The sequence below is a fragment of the Cuculus canorus genome, chromosome 12 (assembly GCF_017976375.1).
Source record: "Cuculus canorus isolate bCucCan1 chromosome 12, bCucCan1.pri, whole genome shotgun sequence".
In the NCBI taxonomy this organism is placed as follows: domain Eukaryota; kingdom Metazoa; phylum Chordata; class Aves; order Cuculiformes; family Cuculidae; genus Cuculus; species Cuculus canorus.
In genome coordinates, this window is record NC_071412.1 from 17614352 (window position 1) to 17636102 (window position 21751).

Consider the following 21751-nt stretch of genomic DNA (forward strand, 5'->3'; position numbering starts at 1 on the left):
TGCAGCTGTGTTTTTTATTACTCTCTATTCAAAGGTCACTTCCAAAGCAGGTGTCAAAGAGCGCCTCTGCAGCAGCGAGGGGCAAAGCTGAGCCCCATCCTGCTCTTGCAATGCTTGCTCCCACGTGAGCAGGGAGCCTTGGATGCTGCTGGCAGGGGTGTGCCGAGTTCCCCTGCTCCTTTTAAGGAGGGGAAGGAACTAAATTCAGCCCTTCCTTGTGCTCTGCAAGACAAGAAACGCACTTACTGCTCTTCAAGTGCCACCCTCCCTTGCCAGCTCCTGCCAGGCAATCACCCACAAGCAGACGGTTCCTTGCCGCAGGGGGGAAACCTGTTTACATCCTCAGACCTCCAGAAAACTGGGGTACCTGAAAACAGCCACCGCTGCTGCTTATCAACTCAAATCTGTAGAGCTGGCTTTGCGAAGCGAGGGCCAAGAGCTTCCTCAGAACTGACTCATGGCCTTTCCTGGATGTCACCTATCCCCAGCACGTGTGTGAAGAGTCATAAGTGTAACACAAAGCCCAGCCTGACCGGTTCTGCTGTACTTAGAATAAAAAAAAGAAAAAAAACAACCAAACCAAAACCAAGAGATTTGTTAGAATTCTCTTTCAATGCTGGGTTTCTAGAAGTGACACTTACCCAAAGACACAGGCAGGAACCAGCTGATCTGTGGCATGAAAGCCCCAACAGGGGGAATCCCAAAAAATGCGATGAGTGAGTGTGAGAGTCAACCTGGAAAAAAACCAAACCAACAGAAAGATAAACAAGACAGGGAGAAAATAAAATTCCCTGCTCCATCTAGAAGTGACACAGTGGGGCTGCTGGGCAGTGGGGTCTGCGGTAGCCGCTGGGTCGCTGCCCAATGGCTTTGGACCCCACAATGTCCCTGAGGTCCCGTCAGCAGCGACCCCTTTGCCTCGTCCCTGTCACAGCCCTGTGCTGGGAGCTGGAGAAAAGTCCAAGCTGCTGCAATTAGCCAGAGCTGGAGCAGCCGTCAGCTGGAGCTGTGAGGAGCAGGAGCATCTCCTACAAGGAGAGTACAGCATCCGGAACCAAGATGATGCAGGGCTGGAGCATCTGTCAGGGCTGAAGGCGCTGGAGTTGCCACAAGCCCAGGGGTTCGTTAGCACGAGTGAGGAGGATCCACGAGGTTCCTGCAGCAGGAGCATCTCCTCTCAGAGCATGTAGCATCTGGAGCCGAGATGATGCAGGCCTGGAGCTCAAATGCTGTTCAGGTGGAGTGTCCTTGAGCGGAGCAGGGACACCGGGAGCTGCTGTAAGGCTGGAGCATCTCCGAGCGGAGCAGGGACACCGGGAGCTGCTGTAAGGCTGGAGCATCCCCGAGCGGAGCAGGGACACCGGGAGCTGCTGTAAGGCTGGAGCATCTCCGAGCGGAGCAGGGACACCGGGAGCTGCTGTAAGGCTGGAGCATCTCCGAGCGGAGCAGGGACACCGGGAGCTGCTGTAAGGCTGGAGCATCCCCGAGCGGAGCAGGGACACCGGGAGCTGCTGCAAGGCTGGAGCATCCCCGAGCGGAGCGGGGACACCGGGAGAGGGACCGAGGGGTCGCAGGACTCCAGGGAAGACGGGAGGAGGGCTCGGTCCCGTCTCGGGGCGGGGAGGGGCGGAGTAGAACCCTGCCCGCCCCTCCCGATCTGTTCCGGGTCGCGGAGGCGGTGGCAGCCCCGGGAGCACCGGAGAGATGGTGGGATGGGGATGCAGGGGGCGGGTTGGGGGGCGCGGCGGGGCCGCTGCGAGCTCTGACCCCCCTTTGTCCCGCAGCGGTTCCGCTTCTGCGGGGACCTGGACTGCCCCGACTGGGTCCTGGCCGAGATCAGCACCCTGGCCAAAATCGTTAAGTGCCCGCATCCCCCCGGGACAACCCCCCCTCCATCCCTCGGGAGCCCCGGGAGCAGTGCTGACCCCCACTCTGCCCCCACAGTCCTCTGTGAAGCTGAAGCTGATCTGCGCCCAGGTGCTGCGGGACCTGCTGGGGGACCCCATGGAGGTGAGCGGGACCCCCGCGCACTAACACAGCGCTGCCATCCCATAATCTGCAGTGAGAGGAGATCTTAGGAAGAAATGTTTTCCTTTGAGGGTGGGAAGGTGTTGGCCCGGGTTGCCCAGAGAAATGGTGGCTGCTCCATCCATCACTGGAGGTGTTAAGGCCCAATTGGATGGGGCTTGGAACAACCTGATCCAGTGGGAGGTGTCCCTGCCCATTATTTAATTGCATAATTAACAATCCTGCTGACAGCCGGGTTCTTCATGGGAGCCACAGGGTTAAGATCACTCCCAGCTGATGTGGACGCTAAGGGATTGATGCTAAGGTGGGAATTGTTGCTGTGATGTGGTGGTTGGTGGTACCTGGTGTTTGCCTTGACGTTTTCATGCTCCTCTCCCACAGTATGAGAAGATCCTGAAGCTGACTTCAGATGCCAAGTTAGGTGAGCTCTGGGGACAGGCACTGTCTCCTGGCAGGAGATGGCTTCCTGCAGTAGCAGAGCTCACCCTCCACCCTGCCCGCAGAGTCGGGGGATGTGAAGGCAACCATCGCTGTCCTTGGCTTCATCCTCTCCAGTGCCGCCAAGCACAACGTGGACAGCGAGTCCCTGTCGAGCGAGCTGCAGCAGCTGGGGCTGCCCAAAGGTGTGGGGGACAACCCTCGGGGTGCCACCGCAGGCCAGATGCCGTAGTATATGCCAGTACTGAGCTCCCACTGCCTTTTTCATGTGCTCCATCCTATCCCTTCTGCACCATCCGTCCCCGCGGGCTCCTTCGAGTGCTTTGCCGGGATCTGGTGGTAGCGGTGCTGGTGCGAGGGAGTGGTTGTCTTGTCTTGTGTCTCGCCCCGGGCAGAGCACGCCAGCGGGCTGTGCCGGTCCTATGAGGAGAAGCAGAGCTCCCTCCAGGACAGGCTCAGGGCTTGCAGCCTGAGACGTGAGTGTGTTTTTGGTGGTGCTGGGGGTTGGGTGCCCTGGCTGAGCACCCCGGGGTGCTGACACCGCTCTCCCGCTCCAGTGAGCCGGCTGGGTTCCGTGTGCTGGCGCGTGGACTTCACCCTCAGCTCCAGTGAGCTGCGGGAGGTCAACGAGCCCCTCATCCACCTGAACTTCAACCTGCGGGATGGGGAGCATGGAGAGACGGCGGCTGTGCCCATGGTCCTCTCGGCTGAGAAGTTCCGGGTGCTGCTGGCAGGTGAGGACAAGGAGGGATGACAGTGGGGATCCCCGACCTGGGGAGTGCTGGGGAGGATATTAGAGGGTGCTGGGGGGTTGGGGGGTTGTGGTGGGGATGCTGTGGGGGAAAGGTGGGAGATGCTGGGATGGATGCTAGGGGGGCAGGGAGTGCTGTGGGGAAGATGGATAAAGGGCAGGATGCAAGGAAGGGACGGTGGGAGTGGATGGGGGATGATGGCTGGGTGTTAGGGGGAGATGTGGGACAGAATACGGGGGCGGTGCTGGGGGATGTTGTGGGGGGAGGCTGGAGGGGATGCTTGAGGGGATGCGGGAGTGGTGCTGGGGGTATTGATGGAAGATGCTGGGGGAAGTACGTCTTAGGGTGCTGCTGGGGGAGATACTAGGGAGGAAGGTGGGGAAATGCTGAGGGGGATGCTGGTATGGATGTTAGGGAGGAGGGGGAAGCTGGGGGATGATGGAGGGGATGTTGAGGGATGCAAGGGGGGATGGTAGCAGGGATGTGAGGTAGGATATTGTGAGGGTGCTAAGTGGATGCTGGGGGAGATGCCTGGGTGGGCACTTAGGATGCAGAGGAGGCTGCTGGGATGGATGCTGGGGGTTGTTGTGGGAGTGCTGGGGGATGCTGCAGCACCAGCACCTGCCTCACCGCTCCTCCCTCCCTCCTCAGAGCTGAAGCAGGCCCAGGCCTTGATGAACACCCTCCTCTGAGGAGCCGCGAGAAGGGCTGGTGGCCACAGGCACCAGATTGTGAGGCAAGACCCTGGCCCTGGGGATGGGGCAGCCGCGGCAGATCTCCCTGCCCTGCCTCCCGCGGCAGCAGGCGAGGCCGCCGGGCCCCGCTGGGCCGCCCGCGGTGGGGCTGCCCCGGGGGAAGCGCCAATAAAGGCCGCGGTGGCCATGCCGAACAGTGCCTGTGTGTGGCTCCCTGCGGGACGGACTACAACTCCCGGCGTGCACCGCGGCACGCGCAGTCAGGAGGGGGCGGGGCATGACTTCAGTTTCCGGCATGCATTGCGGCACACGCAGCCAATGGGAAGAAGGCGCGGGCGTGGCAGGACGCCAGCTGCCGGCGTGCGCCGCGGCACGTGCAGCCACTGGAAAGAGGGCGTGGGGCACGATAGGACTACAACTCCCGGCATGCATGCGGCTAACTGGGTGAGGGCGTGGCAGCACTACGACTCTCGGCATGCATTGTGGTTAAGTGGGGCCGGGGGGTGACAGGACTACAGCTCCCAGCACGCATTGCGGCCGCACAGCCAATGGGAAGCGGCGGGGGCGTGACTCGGCGCTAGCTCCCGGCGTGCCTCGCGGCCCCGCAGCCATTGTGGCGGGCGGTGGGCAGGGAGGGAGGTGTATGTTTCGCGCGGTGCAGCCGCGATGCCCGAGTGCCCGGAGCTGCACCTCGCCGGTCGCTACATCAACGCTCGGTGCAGCGAGCTGCTCTTCTCGGGCTCCGTGTCGCGCTCGGCGGTCGCCCGCGGCCCCGCGGTGCCGTTCAGCAGCGAGGCGTTCGCCGTGCGCGCCGTGGCGCGGGGCAAGGAGCTGCGGCTCACGCTGGCACCGAACGGCCTCAACGACGACGACGCCCTGCACCTCGTGTTCCGTTTCGGCATGACAGGCTCGTTCCGGCTGTGCCCCGCCGCCAGCACCCCCCGCCATGCCCACCTCGTCCTGCGCACCCGGGAGGTCCCGCCCCGCGCCCTCTGCTTCGTCGATCCACGCCGCTTCGGGTCGTGGCGGCTCGGCCCGCAGTGGCAACCCGGCCGCGGGCCGTGCGTGATCACCGAGTACCGGGACTTCAGGTGAGATAAGATCTTGGGAAGAAATGTTTTTCTCTGAGGGTGGGGAGACCCTGGCCCAGGTTGCCCAGAGCAGTGGTGGCTGCCCCATCCCTGGAGGTGTTCAAGGCCAGGTTGGGTGGGGCTTTGAGCAACCTGATCCAGTGGGAGGTGTCCCTGCCCATGGCAGGGGGTGACACGGGGTGGGCTTTGAGGTCCCTCCCAACCCAAACCATACTGTGATTCTATTGAGTGTTTTCCCCATGAACCTTCGCAATGCCCTGTGCTTTCTCACAGGGAGAATGTGCTGAAGAACTTGGACGACAAGGCTTTTGACAAGCCCATCTGCGAGGCCCTCTTGAACCAGAAGTTTTTCAATGGGATTGGGAATTATCTCCGTGCTGAGATCCTGTACAGGTAAGGTGGGGCACTGCTGCCCTGCCGTGGAGGTTTGGTTTCCGAGAGTTTGCTGGAGCTCGATGGCACCTTGGCCAAGCTGGCTGGGCCTCCTGCCCTGTAGACATGGGCAAGTGACAGAACCAAGAGTTCGGGTTGCTGTGTCACAGATGGACTCTCTCAGGTTGAAGATCCCTCCCTTCGAAAAGGCTCGGACTGTGCTGGAGGCCCTGAAGGATCAGGAGCAGGCGCAGAGGACGAAGGTGGGAAATGACTGGTCACGTAGGCTTAGGAAGGGGCAGGCTTCCAGACAGACACCATCCCAGGGATTTGTCAGCCTGTATCCCTGCAAGACATCTTAGCAGCTCCTGGGAGCCTCGGGCCTTCTGTGCAGGGAGCCAGGCTGTGCTGAGAAACATTCCCAATTCAGATTTGGGCTCGGCTTAGTTGTGGAGGTAGTTCAGTTTGCTTCCAGCTCTGAGCCTGGGCTCAGCCAGGTGCCCTGCTCTGGCTCTGCTTTGGGCTTAGCTGAGTGCTAAGCTCTGGTTCATGTCTGCTGTTCTGGGCTTGTTTGGCGCACGTTTCAGTTTGTGTTTGGCTCCTCGCTCCGATGGGGTGGAACATCGTCACAAGGGACTCGCAGAGCTCATGCAGCCTCTGCCCACACTGCTGTTGGGAGTATTTGCTGCTCTGAGTCTTTCCCAACCCAGCATCAGGCATTTTTCCTTCACAACTATACTGCTTACTGCATGGGATCATTCTCCTTGAGCATGTTACTGTGCTTTGCCATAAACACCCATGTCTGAGCACGTCTGCCCCTCCAATGGAGCGGGAAATGGGGCGAAGCAATTCTGTAACCTCACGCCTCGGGCTCTCATTCACACCTGGCCGGGCTGGCGAGCTGTGACAGCTCCCCTGGCACGTGTCTTCATGCCACGCTGGTGCCTGGCAGCACCTGACTTTTGCCCTCAAGACTTCTCTGAGGGAAGCAGTTTGCACACTTCAGATCTCTGGGGAAGGCTGCAGGCTGATCTTGATCCCCCTGGGGAGAGGAGGTGTTTGTTTTAAAGGTGGATGAAAACAAACAGTGTGAGTTGAGAGCCATTTTTACAAAGTGCTTGTGTTCTTGTGTGCTAATGTGCTGTTCAAAGCCTACAATGGGGTGAGCTCAGGGCTGGCAGCAGGTGGGGAATGTGGCAGCTCATCCTCTGGAGGGTAGGAGTTGTGGAATTTGGCTGCTGTTAGGGAGCAGAGACCCCAACGAGGCCGAGGTGGCTGCTGGTGACCTCCCTTCTCTCCTCCACCACTGCAGAATGCCTCCCTAACACTGAGCAAGAAGCTGAAGCTGAAGCGGGACAACCTGGATCTCCTGGAGCTGTGCCACACCGTGCCCATGGAGGTCATCGCGATGGGTGAGGGGATAGGACAGGAAGCTGGGGAATAGGGATGGCTGGGGCTGGTGAGGAGGCCTGGGCTTTGCATTCTTAGCAAGCAGAAGGCTTGGGAGCATACCCCAACACCATGGTCACTGTTTCCGCTCTACTTCTCTCCTTCCCTTGCAGAGAAAAACTTCCTTGAGCCGGATCACTTGGATAACTACGCTGCTTTCAAGAACTGGCTGCAGTGTTACATGGTGCCTGGCATGAACTCCCTGCGTGACCACAACGGCAGGACCATATGGTTCCAGGTAGGAGTCTGGGGTCACTGCCTGGAGCTGGATGCCCCGTGAATGCTCTTCCAAGGGGACAATCAAGCTCATTTCCTGCTTCCCAAGACCCCCCAGCATTACACTGTGTTGCTGGGGGCTCCCTCTCCGACAGACTTCTCCGGTGGCTGGATGCGGGGCTGACAAGACCCCTCTGTCTGGTAGCCATGGGATGGCAGGCAGCCTGGAGCAGAGGGGTGGCAATGGGGGCTCAGGTGGGCTGGCAGCCCGGTTCCTCTCTCCTGTGCCCCATATCCGAATGAGGTGCTGTGGTGGGGCTTTGCAGAAGGAGCAGGGACTGACGGGACAGTCCTTGAGGCACAGGGCAGGCAGAGCAAGCCCAACTTCTCTGGGAAATGTGGTCTTTTCCCTATCATTGCCCTGGCTGCAGGGTGGAGAAGGAGCATGGATTCTGCTGCCTGCAGAATGAATGCACCCCAGCCAACCCTCTGTCGCCTTCCTTGCAGGGAGAGCCTGGTTCCATGGCTCCCAAAGGTGAGTGTGTCCATGCTCTGGGTGGGATGGAGCCTGGGAAGCCAGCACAGGGGCAAAGGCAGGAGCAAAGCCCTCTGCCTGGGGCGCTGAGGGGCTTGTGACAGCTGCTGGCACTGGAGTACAGAGCACACTGGCCCCAAGGCTTCCCACCAGCACACCTGCCTGCCTGGGCATCTGTTGCACCCGCAGGGTGTTTTTCCACGGTGCTGTTTCTCAGCTGCTGGGCTGGGAGCAGAAAGGTGTGCTGGTGTGCTCTCGCTGGGGCTGAGCACCTGAACTGAGCGATGCTTGGGCAGGGGAGGGAGGAGTCCTCTTGAGCCATTCCTCCACTCTGGTGCCAGTTCTCAGTGCTCAGCTCACACATCAGTCAGGACCACATCCCCAAGAGGTCACTGTGCCACAGCCTGCCCTGAGGTGCAGGCGCTCTGTACTTCTTGCTCGACCTGACCTGGCCATGCCTTCTTACACAGGGCAGACATCCCGCAAGAAGCGCACTCAGACGAAGGCAGATCCGAAGGCAGATCCTGAGGTGCTGAAGGCAGGTCCTGAGGCACTGACCCCCAAGGTAAGAAGCTTTGTGCTTGATGCAGCTCCTGGTGGGTCTAGAGGTTGTCCTGTTCCCCAGGCCCTGCTCAGGCTGCTCCTGGATTCACAATGGGACTCCTGTCTTGAGTTTCTCATCAGCTGGCAGTCCAAGCACTCTTCTGCTGCTGAGCTCTGTCTCTGTCCACCCAGGTCACCACGCGTGCCTCGAAACGGCGCTCCAGGGCTGCAGCGAAACCCCCAACGCCAGTCATAGAGGAGGAGGCTGAAGGGCCGAGGAAGGGACGTGCTCGTGGGAGGAGGAAGGTGACTGCTGCTCCAGCCTCATCTGAGACTGAGGTGCCGGTCAATGTCAAAAGAACCCGCCGGACAACTGCCCGCAGAGGTGAGGTTGGCAGTCCCTGTGGCTTTCAAACACAATGCAAGGGCTGTGGGAGTGCTTCCTTATGTCAGGGGGACGCTAAAGGGCAGGAGAGGAGCCAGTAGGGCCTCACAGGGTGGAATTGGGCACCTCCTCACCCTCTGACTTCTTGTTTCTCTCTTCATCTTCCAGGAGCGGCCTCTGCCGTGAGCGTGCCATGAGCTGCCCTCCTCCCAAGGGGCACTTTAACATCTTGGGGAGGATGCCTGGGTCAGTACTGGGGAGAAACAGGGCTGCTCTGTGTCTGTGCTCACGCCCACTTGCTACTGCTGCATTCGGGGAAGGAAAAGCTGGACTTGGTGATGGGGCTGGTTTATCCAGCATCCCTCTGCTGTCCCCAGGTACTTGAGGGGGGATAAGCTGGACTGTGACCTCTCCCTTCTCCTCTCCCCTTTCTGGCTGTTGCCTAGATCACTCTTTTTAGCTGACTAATAAAGTATTTTGTGTAGAAATTGCTGTGCACACTTTTCTGTGCTACGGATAACGCTGCTGCACCCTATCCTCTCCCCTAGATGGGCTGGAGCGGGCTTCCCCTCCACCTTGTTCCTCAGAATAAAGGTAACCTCTGCCTCACTGGTCCCAGGAGCAAAATCCTGGTGAGGGGGACACAGAGAACAGCAGCTACCACAGAGCCCCTGGGAGGAGGGAGATCAGTGTTCTTACCAACAAATAAGCTAAGAAACCAGGCTGGAGCTTGTTCTCCTGTAATGCTCTTGTTTACTTGTGTTCCCCTTCCCCAAGGGCAGCGCACGAGGGAGGCAAAGGGAGAGAGGAATGTCTTTAAATTCACTGCCCTGTTGCAGCTTGTTGCTGTTTGAGTCTGGACAAGATGAAGGCTGAAATACGGGAAAGCTGGTCCTCCCCAAATCCCCCTGGGACTGGAGCTGAGCCCAGGTGGAGCCAGCCAGCCTGTCCCACAACCCTGACCTACACTAGCTGGGAACTCACTTGGGCCCCAGTTAGGCAGGGGGCACTGTCTTCCTTTCCTGAAGAATATGGTTGTTCTCAAGCGCTGTTCTTTGATGGCTGGGTGGGGGGCAAAGGGGAGGCTCTGCTCTTCCCTGGAACCACCACCTTGGAATGGGGGAAGCCTCAGGCTGCGATCTGAGCTAACAGTGTTGGTCCAGGTTGTTGTGGCATCAGCAGAGGCGACGGATGTTGTCACTGCCTCAAGACCAAGAGGACAGAGAGCACACGGAAGGGTGTGAAGGAAAGCCTCACGCCCTGCTGCTCCAGTGGCAGGTGGCCCTGTGCATCTGGCCGCTCCAGGAGGTCACAGCTGGGGAAGAAAGCCGTGGGTGAGGCTACAGCAACTGATCTCCATCCCCACAGACACCCAGCCCTCCAGCGTGGACTTACAGCATCGCCTCCTTAACAGGGAGGGAAGTCTGGAGCCAAGCGACAACCGTGCTGCCGTGTGCCTCGTACAGCCGAACCACCAGCGCTTCAGGTCTGTCTTCAGCCTTGGGGGAATGGCGCAGAAGGGAGTTCAGCAGAGTGAGACCTGCGCATCCCACCCTACACCTGGGGTACAGCCCGACCCATGCGATGGCCTCAAATGTCCTCAAGCTCCGTCAGGGGAGGTTCAGGCTGGACATCAGAAAATTTTTTTTCACAGGAAGGGTCATTGGGCACTGGCAGAGTCTACCCAGGGAGGGGGTTGTGTCACTATCCCCCCACTATTTAAAAGACGGGTGGATGAGATGCTCAGGGGCATCATTTAATGGCTGACATGAATGGTTGGACTCAATAATTCTGGAGGTCTTTTCCAACCTAGTGATTCTGTGATCGCAGCTGGGTGTGTGTGCATGTTCCTGACCTGCCGTGGTGCAGCACTATTGACTGAGGCTGCAGTACCCACACATGGATGTGGATGCTCCTGCAATCCCTGGTGCTAAACCTGCCTCATCCCCACTGAGCAGGGCATGCAAACCAGAGGGATCCCTGTTTCTGCTCAGCTGAGCCTCTCTGTCACCCAGCATGGGGGAAAGAGCAAGCTGTGCTTAACACAGAATCATAGAATGTCCTGAGTTGGAAGGAACCCACAAAGATCATTGAGTCCAACTCCTGTCCCTGCACAGGACAACGCCAACATTCACACTATGTCTGAGGGCATTGGCCAAATGCTTCTGGGATATTCTCAGGCTTATAGAATCATAAAAACATTAGGAATCATTAACAACAACAGCACAGCCTGACCACCCTCCCCTCTTCTGCCTGTGGACTCGCCTGCTTGACGGCCTCCAGCACAACTGCAGGTGAGCTGAGAGAAAAGGCGCTCCAGGCTGGGCACTGAGCAGAGCTGGCTGGGACCGCGTGGAGTGGGAAATTCAAGTTGTAGGCACACTGGATCACACCAGCATCCTGGAAGGAACCTGCAACACAAGAAAGTCTGGCCAGCCTGCCAAGCACAGCCAGATGTGCTCACCCTGAGGCTCACCAGAGCATCCTCCACCCTGCACATCCCCCAGGGCCCAGCTCTGCCCATCGCTCACCCCGGTGAGGCATCACGGCGTAGGTGAACTGGTGGTGTCCAATGTCTGCTGTAGCATCTGGGGACTTGGGTGCTCTCAGCCTAAGGCAACAAGAGGGAGGTGAGAACGGTGTCTTGGCAGCACGCTCGGTCATCTGGCGTGTATCCAGAGGACCACTGTGCCAGGACGTGCCACCTCCTGCTTCCTCGAGGATGGCTCCTGAGGTGGAAGCCAACGTGCTGCTGGTTTCTTGCAACAGCCATCAGACCCTGGACAAGGTGTTGCAGAAGTTAAATTGACCTTTGAAGGGTGTTTTCCTGTGAAACTTGTGGCTGATAGAGCGAAACGGCATTATGCTGAGTTTCTTTTAGCTTTGCAAGCACCCATAGCATAGCTGTTCCTTCCCTCTCCTTCTATCTCCCCTCCTGAGGGCTGTTTTGACCAGTAACACACAAATTACTCAGTGCAAATGTGGATCTGATCTCTCCTGAACTATTTATGAGCATAATTCATAGCAATGATAGTACTGTCAATTGTAATTAAGCCAGCCAAAAGTTTTCAGACTAATACCAGACCATTTCCTTATTAACGCTGATCATTTAGGACCAGGCATTGCCTTGACTTCCAAGAGACATTCAGGAGGCCAAGTGACCACTGTGCCCCCCCGTCACGCCACCTCTAACTCACAGCGAGAGGCTGAGGATGTTCCCGTGGGCCGATGCCCCATACTTGCAGTCGTTTAGCAGTGCCACCCCGAAGCCGTGCTCAGAGAGATCCAGCCACTTGTGAGCCCACACCTGCAGGTGGCATCAAAGGACACATTGACCACCCAGAGCTCCTGCCTGGGAGCAAACACAGCCCCACCACAGGAGGACGGGACCAGACCTCTTTTTCTCTCACCTCAAATCGTGCCCAGTCCCAGGACGTGTTCCAGTGCGTTGGCCGCTGCAGGTGCCCAAACTGGATCTCATAGGTGGCATTTGTGCTCCGGACCTGCACAGGGAACTCCACCTTCAGGAATTTGTGAGCCTCTTTCCATTCAACCTGGATGTGGTAACAGAAAGGCATCACCACGAGGGGCTGACAGGCAGAGGCTGCACTCGTTCTTCCCCAGTGCACAGCAGCCAGCTCGCAGACAAGGTGCAATAAAACCACACTAGAGTCTGAAAACACATGAACTGAAATGTCTCTCTTCCATCCCCGTCCCTCAGGATCCCCACCCTCGGGCTGCTTTCCACTACCGCAGAGGGGGACAGGCAGCAGGGGGCTCCAGGGAAGGAAACAGGAGGGGGATCAGCTCCTCAAGTGTCTGCACTGCGCAGCAGCCGCTGGCCAAACCTGGGTCAGGAAGCGGAGGTATGGGCACATGGCATCCAGGATGATCTCCTGTGTTAAGGTGCTGCTTTTCCCAATCTGCAGAGAGAAGCTTGCACTTCCTCGCAGGCCCCCAGCCAGGGTGATTTCCAGAGGCTTCAGCAGTGTTGTCACTGGCTTCCTATAAAAAAGGATGAAGGCAGACCTGGTCTCAGCCTGGTAGATCCAGGTTCCCAAGTCCCAATCCAGCCTCCCACAGAGCAGGCACTTCCTTCATCGGAGTAAATGCTCCATTGGAGCTATCGATACAGCTAGGACTCACAGGGAGACAAGAATCTCAGAGCAAAGACAAAATCTAAGACTGCATGCTCTGCTCCTTTACCTGGTTTCCAAGTGATAATCCATCACATCCCAGGCATCCCAGTACAGGGGAACATCATCAAAGAGGGCAAACTGGTTGGCGTAGCAGCCCTCTGGGACTGACTCTCTGGAACAGAGTGGAACAGAGAAACAGGAGTGGAAGAAAACCCGGCAGTGGAGAAGGGCGTAAAGTGGGAAAAAGACAGGAGATTGGTTTGAGGAGCCTGGTTCCAGTACCTACGAGACTGACTTACCTCTCGGAGCCCACCAGCTGGAGCGAGGTGAGGCGTCCCATCCTGTCCAGGCAGACTGCAATCACGCCATTCTCCATGGCAACAGAGCCATCCTCCTTCAGGGAAAGGACAGAAACAAATGTCACAGACCCACAACTGCGGGAGCTGAGTGCCCCAGGTGAAAATATGGTGTGTGGACTTGCTGGGTCCAGAGCTCACAGCCTCTGCATTCCCTGGACATCTCCCCAGCCCTTTGATGCAGGGTACACCCCTCTGAGGACAACCACTGTTTGCTTACCTGTTTCCTCACTGCCACAGGCTGAGTGGGCATCAGCGGCTCCCTCACTAGAGCATAGCCCATGCTGGGGACTGTCACCAGCGCTGGAAAGCAAAGAGGTTCTGTTCCATCTGCCCACACCTAATCCGAAGTCACTGTGCTGCCCTGCTGCTCTCATGTCAGAACCACCACCTCCTTTCACACTCTTCTTCATCCACAGTTTAGGGACAACTGAGAGTTGGGGTTGTTCATCCTGGAGAAGAGAAGGCTCCGGGGAGACCTTAGAGCAGCCTCCAGTACTATAAAGGGCCTCCAGGAAAGCTGGGAAGGGGCTCTTGATCAGGGAGTGCAGGGACAGGATGAAGGGAAAGGGTTTTAAGCTGAAAGAGAGGAGATTGAGATGAGATCTTAGGAAAAAAATGTTTTGCTGTGAGGGTGGTGAGACCCTGGCCCAGCTTATCCAGAGCAGTGGTGGCTGCCCCATCGCTGGAGTTGTTCAAGGCCAGGTTGGATGGGGCTTGGAGCAACCTGATCCAGTGGGAGGTGTCCCTGCTCATGGTAGGGGATTGGAGCTGGATGGGCTTTGAGGTCCCTTCCAACCTAAACCATTCCATGAACTTGAAGTGGGATAAAGTCACAAGGAGCACTATGACACGGCAACAAACCCTCCCCAAGACTAGGAGAGGCAGAGTATTGTTAGCTGTCTCTGCCTCTGTAAGAAATTTTGATGCAGGAGTAACGCCTGAGCCACACATACCCAAGCTGTCTGTCCCAGCTGGCCCAGTCCTGGAGATCACCTCGGTCCGTTCCCAGGGCAAAGTGTTCAACACAAGGGTGCTTTCGGCACTCTCGGCCTTGGGCTGCAGCAGCTCCCTGCATAAGGACTGCACAGCTTCCTCCTGCAGCTGAGCGCCAGCCCTGCGGATCTCTGAGCAAGAAAAAGGCCTGAGTTGGATCCACCCAGGGTGTTTTTCACATCTGAGAGCGCTCCTGGCACGGCCATGCAATGTATACACACACTATAGCTGCTTCCAAGTTACAAATACTAATTATCATTAATTATTATTATCTATTAGTAAGTAATTAAAGTTTGTAATGATTCTTAACTTTGTTATTACAAGATTACAATGAGCTTTGCCAGCTCATCTGGAAAATTGTGGTGCTATAATAAAGCAAAGCTACTGCAAACGCCCGTGGGCAGGCAGGAGAAAACTTCTGCTGGGGTCTATCCTCGCATGCCAGCAGCAAGCAGAGAAGTCAATTAACTGAGGATGAAGTCCAAGATTCAAATCTCTGCAGCCCCAGCAGGCAGGACCCAGTGTGCTCTTGCGGATAAGAGCCCTCCTAGCCAAATCTCCTGCTCACCTGCATAGTATCGCAGGGCATCCTCAACCACGAGCTGGATGCAGCTGCCTGGCAAAACGTCGTGGAACTGGTTGAGCATCAATAACCTAAAGCAGAGACCAGAGACCAGGAGAGAGCACCAGATTTGTTCTGGCTTAGCAAGCCCTGTTTACAAGATGGACAGACTTCATAACTGTTCCTTATCCTCCCATTAACAGACACTTAAGAGAAAAGGATTTTTTTCCAGAGCTGCCTTTAAATCCATTTATATCAGGGCTTGTCAACCCCCATCTTGGTAAACCTGAACCATGGAGAGGAAAAGCTACTTTTCTCATCCCTCCAGCTAACAGATATATTGTTGCACAAGTCCAGACAAGTCAAAACTGGCAAGCAATAAGCTTAGATCGGAAATGAAGCTTCCAGCCAGCAGAGTAGTGAAGCTTTGGGGCTCACTACCAACAGCAGAATGGGGCTGACAGATAAGTGACCATCTCATCCAACCTGAACTGCCCGACAACTGCTTGCACCACTGTCATCTGATGGGTCCAGGCTAATTTTGGTACACTGATAGCAAGGATTTCTGCCCAGGCTCCATCAGGGACAAGTAGTTGTAGGGGATGGGGAGCAGCACCGCAAGAGCAGCCAACTCTCATGTTGGAGTCTCCAGCCTCCCCACCATCAGTGCTGCCATACACACCTCCAGAGCCGCTGCAGCTGGCTGGCAGGATACTGGAATGTGCTGCCCCGTGCCACAGCCAAGGCGCTGAGCACTTCCACGTCATGGAGTATTCGCTCGCATTCCCGGTTCCCCTTCTTTATCTGAGGTCAAAGCAAGGAGAACACAAGATGCTCAGGAAATTGGTAGCTAGGAGTGGATCTCTCACACCAGCAGCAAAAGCCCATCTCCAGAGCAGGACAGTTAGTTTTTTTGTAGGTGTCACAAGAATGGAGACTGGCCCCTTCCCTGGGAATGAGGGAGACTGCCAGTCCCCATCCTGTGTGTGCAGTCACCTGGGCCTGGGTGGTGTACGTGCCATTGTGCAGCTCGAGGAAGAGCTCTCCCACCCAGGTGTGCAGCTGTGATGACTCTTTCTCCAGGATGGAAAAGAGTCGGTCAGGAGTGGAGATCTGAACCCTGCAGGATGAAAGCACACACAGCGATGAGCCAGAGGAGAAGCTTGGGACACAGCTAACAGGGAATTCTGACCAGAAAGATGACATCCCCAGAACAGAGGCCTCAGAAACCCCAAGACAACCACATACAATGTATTCCTCAACCTCCTCTTACCCCTCTTCAGCTCCACACTGCTCTTACTGCCTGCATGGGACAGAGACATTCCCCAGGCACCACTGTCACGCTGGTCCTCTGTCTCACAGCTCAGCCACGGGCTTGTGAGCAGCCCAAGCTGTAGGTATACGGTTCTTACAGCCCTTGATGATGGAGAGGCTCTGTTTCCCTGCCAATCCTTCCCAGCTCCCTGCCCTCCTCTGCACACCTTTTCCTTTGGCACCGCTGAAGGCCAGGCCTGGCTCAAAACAAGTGCTCCCACAAGAAGGGAGGAAGAGAGCTCTCCTCTCACCTTGGCAGCCCATCTGTATCACTCATTCTCTTCATTCTGTCCAGCATCTTCTGCGTGGGACCCCCTCCTCCATCTCCAAAACCAAAGAGGAGAATGCTGTGGTTCACACGTCCTTTGTCCTTGTTGTTCTTCACTGTTTTCAACATCTAGAGGGAATTTTGGAGAGCTGCAATCTCCTGGTGCCCAGCCTCAGCTCCACACAAGGAAGCCAGGGCAGTCTTTGGGGTGCAAAGCCCAGTCCTGCCCCTCTTCCTCAGCCCAAACTGTCAAAATCATGCACGGAGACAACTCGGAGGCAGGCAAGTGACTGCCAGGCACCCAAACAGCCTTTGTCCAGCAATGCTGCCAGCTATCCCGCTCCCTTCCCAGGCACTGCCCTCTCACAGAAGCCTCAGATCTGTCCCTGAGCAGCCGGCCCTGCACTTCACTCACCTCCTCCACTCGTCCGTGCATCCCATAGGAGTCGCCAGGGGGGAAATGGGTCAGGACTTGGGAACCATCAATGCCTTCCCAGAAAAAGGTGTGATGCTGGACAGGAGGAAAAGGAAAGTGTGGTGTCTCATATGGCCCCCACTCGGTGCCACAATGCTAAAGCACAGCCCTATTATTCCCAGGAGTTACCAAAAGGAAATGTCTGATCATGCTGGTACCAGAAAGAGATAAATTTGCCATAGCTCAGTGCTTCAAGATTCCCGAGCTCATCTCCTCCCATGGAGGGGACACTTCAACCACATCAACACAGAACTAAAAGCCCAAACTTGCTTGCAAGCCCTGTCAAACACACAAAACTCAGCACCTTAGTCACCAGAGAAGCGCATGGGAGACAGGGACTTGAGAGCCCCTTGAGGATTCAAACCGTGCCTTCCCTCTCTCTCCATGCGGTTGCAGGATGCCCTGACAGATCAGTGCAAGGAGACAGTTATATGAGGATGGGGAATGCCACGAGAGCAGGGGACAGCAGAGGAGCAGCTGGGTTGCCATCTGCTAGACCTGCACGCAGGTCACAGCTTCCCATTGGAAGCAGAAGGAGTTTGTAGGCCAGGGACCAGCTGGAATCACTAACCATCTTCCTTCCTTTACTCTAAAGCCTGACAGGATGCTGCTACCACCACAAACTAGTGGCTTTTGGAAGAAAAGCCTGTGTCAGCTGAGCTAAAGGACTGGCTTGACCTGTGGAACAAACAGGCCCAGTCCTGCAGACAGAAACCAGCAACCACAAGTTCATCCCTTAGGAAGAAGGGAAGCATGGCTCACCGGGAAGGTGTTCACCAGGTTCCAGCTGAGCTTCTGTGTGAGGAACCGTCTGATTCCACAGCCACGCATCAGCTGGGGCAGCTGAGCTGAGTATCCAAACGTGTCCGGCAGCCAGAACTGGGAGCAGAGATGACAGGAACAGAGGGAGAGAGACACACGAGTCACACTGGCCACAAACCACAGCCTGCACTCATGGAGGGTTTCTTGGTAGTCAGGCTCTCAGCCTTTCTTGCAGGGATTTGCATAGTCATAGAATCCTTAAAGTTGGAAAAGACCTCTAAGCTCATCCAGTCCAACTGTCAGACCAACATCACTGTGCCCACTGAACCATGTCCGCAAAGAGCCATGTCTACACACTTTTTGAACACCTCCAGGGATGGAGACTCCACCACTGTCCTGGGCAGCCTTTGCCAGGGCTTCATCGCTCTTTCAGTAAAATTTTTCCTAATATTCAATCTAAACCTCCTTTAAGTGCAACTTGAGGCCACTTCCTCTCATCCTATCCCTTCTTACTTGGGAGAAGAGCCCAGCACCCACCTCGCTCCAACCTTTCTGCGAGCTGCAGAGAGTGATGAGGTCTCCCCTTCAGTTTCCTCTTCTCCAGCACAAACAGGCACAGGTTCCTCAGCCGCTCCCAGAACCCCTGAGCGCCAGACCCTTCCCAGCTCCGTTCCCTTCTCCAGATGTGCTCCAGCCCCTCAAGGTCTTTCTTGGACTGAGAGGCCCAAAACTGAACTCAGGATTCAAGGTGCAGCATCACCAGTGCTAAGCACAATGGGACAATCCCTGCCGTGCTCCTGTTGGCCACCCCATGGCTGAACCAAGCCAGGATGCTGTTGGCCTCCTTGCCCACCTGGGCCACTGCTGGCTCATGTTCAGCCACTGCCGACCAGCACCCGCAGGTCCTTTTCCTCCAGGCAGCTTTCCAGCCCCTCTTCCCCCAGTGTGGAGCACTGCATGGGGTTGTTGTGGCCCAGGTGCAGGACCCAGCACTGAGCCTTGTTGAACTCCATCCCGCTGGCCTTGACTGATGGATCCAGCCTGTCCAGGTCCCTCTGCAGAGCCTTCCTGCCCCCCCAGCAGATCGACGCTCCTGCACAACTTGGTGTCATCTGCAAACTGACTGAGGGAGCATTTGATCCCCTCCTCTAGATCATGGATAGAGATTAAACAGAACCAACCCCAGCACGGAGCCCTGGGGACACTGCTTGTGACCGGCTGCCGAGTGGATGTATCTCAGTTCACCACAATTCCCTGGGCCTGGCCATGCAGCGAGTTATTTTAGGCAGTGAGGCGTATGCCTGTGTAAGCCATGAGGAACTGAAGCTATGCGGGACAAGGAGTAATTCTAGAGACATGCCAGGGATCTACAGGCAGTACAACGAAGGCCTGGGGCTGTGCTAACTGCCAGGATAGCTGGGGCATTAGATCTTCACTCATCACAGCTTTAGCTGCAGAAAACAGGCTGATGTGAGGCACCTGAACGTGATATCCAGAAGGCAAACCAGAGAGAAACCTTCATGTACAGCAAGAGGTGAAAGAAGTTGGTGCTCAAGGAAGGTGAGCTGGAAAGGAGTAAATACCTCTGAGCAGATCTGGCCAAACTGCTCCTGGAAGAACCGCTGTCCCTGGAGGAACTGCCGCACCATGGACTCCCCGCTGGGTAGGTTCCCATCCTGGGGGGAAAGCACAGGGAGTCCACACGGCAAGTCAGGCACCAGGGAAGGGGAGCAAGCACCTCATTCCCACCCACCATCATCTTGATCCAGCAGATCACAAGGAGGGTGAGAACAGATCTCAGCAGAGGGCGAAGGGAGGAACAGAGCTCAGCCAGTTCAGACCAAAGCTCCCTTCTCAGGGAATGGAATGATTTGGGAGAGCGATGGCATTTTTGCAAGGCTACACAATGCAGACATCCGCTGTTTTCTGGGCCTGGAGATCATGACCAACCAGACAGGCTCAGCAAAGGCTCTGCTCTGCCCCTCCGGTATCAGAGGGATGGTGCAAGGAGGGTGCGGCGAGCCAGGCTCTCCAAGCTTCTCACCATTTCCACCCAGGTGCCTCCAACAGGAATGAACTGCCCCTTTGCCACGAAGTTCTGAATCTGCACATAGAGCCCGGGGTACCAGCTCCGCACCCACTCGAACTGCTGCGCCTGCCGGAGCACAGAGATCAGCCTCAGCTCCCACCACATCGCTCCACACCAATGTCCCTCCTCTCTGCGGCTGCACAAGGCTCTCCCAGTCACCCCCTAATCTCAGTTTGAGTCACATTTTAGCTATGAGCAGGAGAGCTTCCTGAGGGAGATCACTCACCTGGGAGCAGGCAAAGGTGAGCTCTGGATTGCGCTCCATCAGACGGACCACTGTGACCCAGCTCCGAGCGCACTTACGGATGGTCTCCTCATACGGCCAGAGCCAGGCTGTGGGGACAGACATAGCCCCACCGCGGTTACCACACAGCACAAGCTCCTCTGGGAACAGAGCTGTGCTGCCTTTTGCAGATCAGCCAGGGAAAAAGCAGCCAAAACACTGTCCTTTGGCTAAAAGCCTGACAGCAATGCAGCCTGGGGTCTCCATCTCCCACTTCTGCTGCCTTTGTGTTGTGACCAAAACCCTTCCAGGGACAGGAAATTGAGGGATGAAGCCCAACAGGTGGAAGACAGCGGTCTGTAATCTATCCCTCATCACCCGTTGCCCTGCCTCAGTGCCAGCCCAGCACAGAGGTCCTTTTCCCTTCCCTCGGGGCTACCCAGTGCCTGGAGCCCCAGGGTAGGCAGATCTTCCCTTGGGCAGCACGCCCTGGCCGTCAGCAGAGAGGGAACACTGTGCTGCTCTCACCAGAGTCAATGTGGCAGTGACCCACAGCATGGATGGTGTGCTGGCTCTTGCCGTTCCTCTGGCTGAAGATCGCTGCAGCCAGGTCACGAGCAGCGGGGAAGGTAGAGGGGTCCGTAACATCACACACGTTGACCATCTGGTTGGCAGTGTACAGAGCCTGGAAACTCCTCTGGTTTTCTTCCCCGAGGAGCTGGAGTTGGGAGTAGAACAGCTTGACTCTGAGCTCAGCACATCCTCTGGCTCAGCACAGCTCTCTGTAACAGCTGGGATGCCACATGCTCCAGGGAGAACCTGCTCCCTATTTCCAATAGCTAACTCCACCAGGGGTAAACATCGTGTCCCTCCTTCACAGACAAAACCTTATGCCTTTGCTCATGTGCCTTCCAAAGCGAGGTCACAGACACACCCATCCGAGGTGCTCTGGTCTAACAGATCTGGCCTTGGAGCAGAAAGTAGATGAATAAACACCAGTGGCTTCTCTTTTTTCAGTTTTCATAGAATCACAGAATGTTTGGGTTGGAAGGGACCTCAAAGCCCATCCAGTTCCAACCCCTTGCCATGGGCAGGGACACCTCCCACTGGATCAGGCTGCTCAAAGCCCCATCCAACCTGGCCTTGAACCCCTCCAGGGATGGGGCAGCCACCACTGCTCTGGGCAGCCTGGGCCAGGGCCTCCCCACCCTCACAGGAAAACATTTCTCCCTAAGATCTCATCTCAATCTCCTCTCTTCTAGCTTAAAACTCTTCCCCCTCGTCCTGTCCCTGCACTCCCTGATCAAGAGCCCCTCCCCAGCTCTCCTGTAGGCCCTTTCAGTACTGGATGGCTGCTCTAAAGTCTCACTAGAGCTTTCTATTCCCTCCTGTGTCAGTTGTGCTAAGGCAGCAGGAATAAACATTTGCTCCTCCAGGGCCTCCTGGTGGGAAGAGACAGGTCATGGAAGGCTGGGAGAAGGAGATAAAATGAAGTTGTGGAAGGAGGTTGAAAGGGTAAGTGGAAGAGAAGGAGCTCACAGACCTGGGCCATGTCCAGCAGTATTTCCAGATCCACCAACAGTTCATAGACATCTCTGTTGAAGACGACCAGCTCAGCCTTGCTGAGGGTGAACCTCCTGTCAGGGTCTGGAGGGGCGATCAAGCTGCCCTTGCCGGCCCCAAAGAGACCGTTGCAGGCCAGCTCCACGTACAGCGTGAGGCTGGAGAGCAAAAGGAGACCATCAGGGAGCAGATCACAAGCCATCAGCTGGGAAAGCCCAATCCCCTCCCTATGGCGGGCCCGGCCCAACCTGAACAATGAGGAGAGCTCCTGGGTGCCAGATAGTTCTGAGAGCACCTGGATGCAGACAAGGGTGCCCAACCCCAGCCTCTTGGCTCCCCTTGGCAGCCGGGGCTCTAACCAAACTGGCCACCCACCTGTGGGGCTCTGTCTCTTTCAGGCTGCTTGTCAGGATGTAGCTGGTCTTCTCACCTTCCTTAGTCAAACCCTGCAAGAGGAGATGGCGCATTAACACGTGTTTTCAGATGTCCATGGTGAGGAA

At 56.6% G+C, this 21751-nt stretch overlaps 3 protein-coding genes across 3 annotated transcripts; 2 read left to right on the forward strand and 1 right to left on the reverse strand.

The window, feature by feature from the left end:
• The first annotated feature begins 1626 nt into the window (after positions 1-1626).
• COMMD4 (COMM domain containing 4) lies at positions 1627-4080 on the forward strand. Its single transcript, XM_054077867.1, has 8 exons — positions 1627-1707; positions 1785-1856; positions 1945-2010; positions 2410-2449; positions 2532-2651; positions 2862-2942; positions 3024-3200; positions 3870-4080. Exons 1-8 carry the CDS (start codon positions 1705-1707, stop codon positions 3908-3910), a joined length of 600 nt encoding a protein of 199 aa, XP_053933842.1. The 5' UTR covers positions 1627-1704; the 3' UTR covers positions 3911-4080.
• A 130-nt stretch (positions 4081-4210) lies between these two features.
• NEIL1 (nei like DNA glycosylase 1) lies at positions 4211-9090 on the forward strand. Its single transcript, XM_054077866.1, has 8 exons — positions 4211-5004; positions 5278-5397; positions 5561-5639; positions 6689-6788; positions 6939-7063; positions 7549-7576; positions 8047-8141; positions 8312-9090. The coding sequence occupies exons 1-8, from the start codon at positions 4580-4582 to the stop codon at positions 8603-8605; spliced, it is 1266 nt and encodes a 421-aa protein (XP_053933841.1). The 5' UTR covers positions 4211-4579; the 3' UTR covers positions 8606-9090.
• Positions 9091-9228: 138 nt separating this feature from the next.
• MAN2C1 (mannosidase alpha class 2C member 1) lies at positions 9229-21628 on the reverse strand. The gene is made up of 23 exons (XM_054077864.1): positions 21500-21628; positions 21232-21409; positions 20217-20406; positions 19692-19798; positions 19421-19531; positions 18960-19052; positions 17377-17493; positions 16555-16650; positions 16123-16268; positions 15554-15677; positions 15240-15361; positions 14564-14649; positions 13956-14126; positions 13220-13302; positions 12943-13037; positions 12711-12815; positions 12353-12509; positions 11915-12058; positions 11702-11811; positions 11036-11115; positions 10770-10915; positions 9900-10003; positions 9229-9819 (listed from the first exon to the last, which is right to left on the reverse strand). The coding sequence occupies exons 2-23, from the start codon at positions 21238-21240 to the stop codon at positions 9702-9704; spliced, it is 2514 nt and encodes an 837-aa protein (XP_053933839.1). The 5' UTR covers positions 21241-21409; positions 21500-21628; the 3' UTR covers positions 9229-9701.
• Positions 21629-21751: the final 123 nt, after the last annotated feature.

Coding starts and splice junctions, on each gene's coding strand:
- NEIL1 (XM_054077866.1), top strand. CDS start 4,580: ATGCCCGAGTGCCCGGAGCTGCACCTCGCCGGTCGCTACATCAACGCT. Junction 7,064..7,548: donor GCAGGACCATATGGTTCCAG/GTAGGAGTCTGG, acceptor CCTTCCTTGCAG/GGAGAGCCTGGTTCCATGGC. Junction 7,577..8,046: donor TGGTTCCATGGCTCCCAAAG/GTGAGTGTGTCC, acceptor CTTCTTACACAG/GGCAGACATCCCGCAAGAAG.
- MAN2C1 (XM_054077864.1), bottom strand. Junction 16,651..17,376: donor ACCTGGTGAACACCTTCCCG/GTGAGCCATGCT, acceptor CCTCCTGTCCAG/CATCACACCTTTTTCTGGGA. Junction 11,116..11,701: donor AACATCCTCAGCCTCTCGCT/GTGAGTTAGAGG, acceptor TTGTTGCCTTAG/GCTGAGAGCACCCAAGTCCC.
- COMMD4 (XM_054077867.1), top strand. Junction 1,857..1,944: donor TCAGCACCCTGGCCAAAATC/GTTAAGTGCCCG, acceptor CTGCCCCCACAG/TCCTCTGTGAAGCTGAAGCT. Junction 2,011..2,409: donor TGCTGGGGGACCCCATGGAG/GTGAGCGGGACC, acceptor CCTCTCCCACAG/TATGAGAAGATCCTGAAGCT.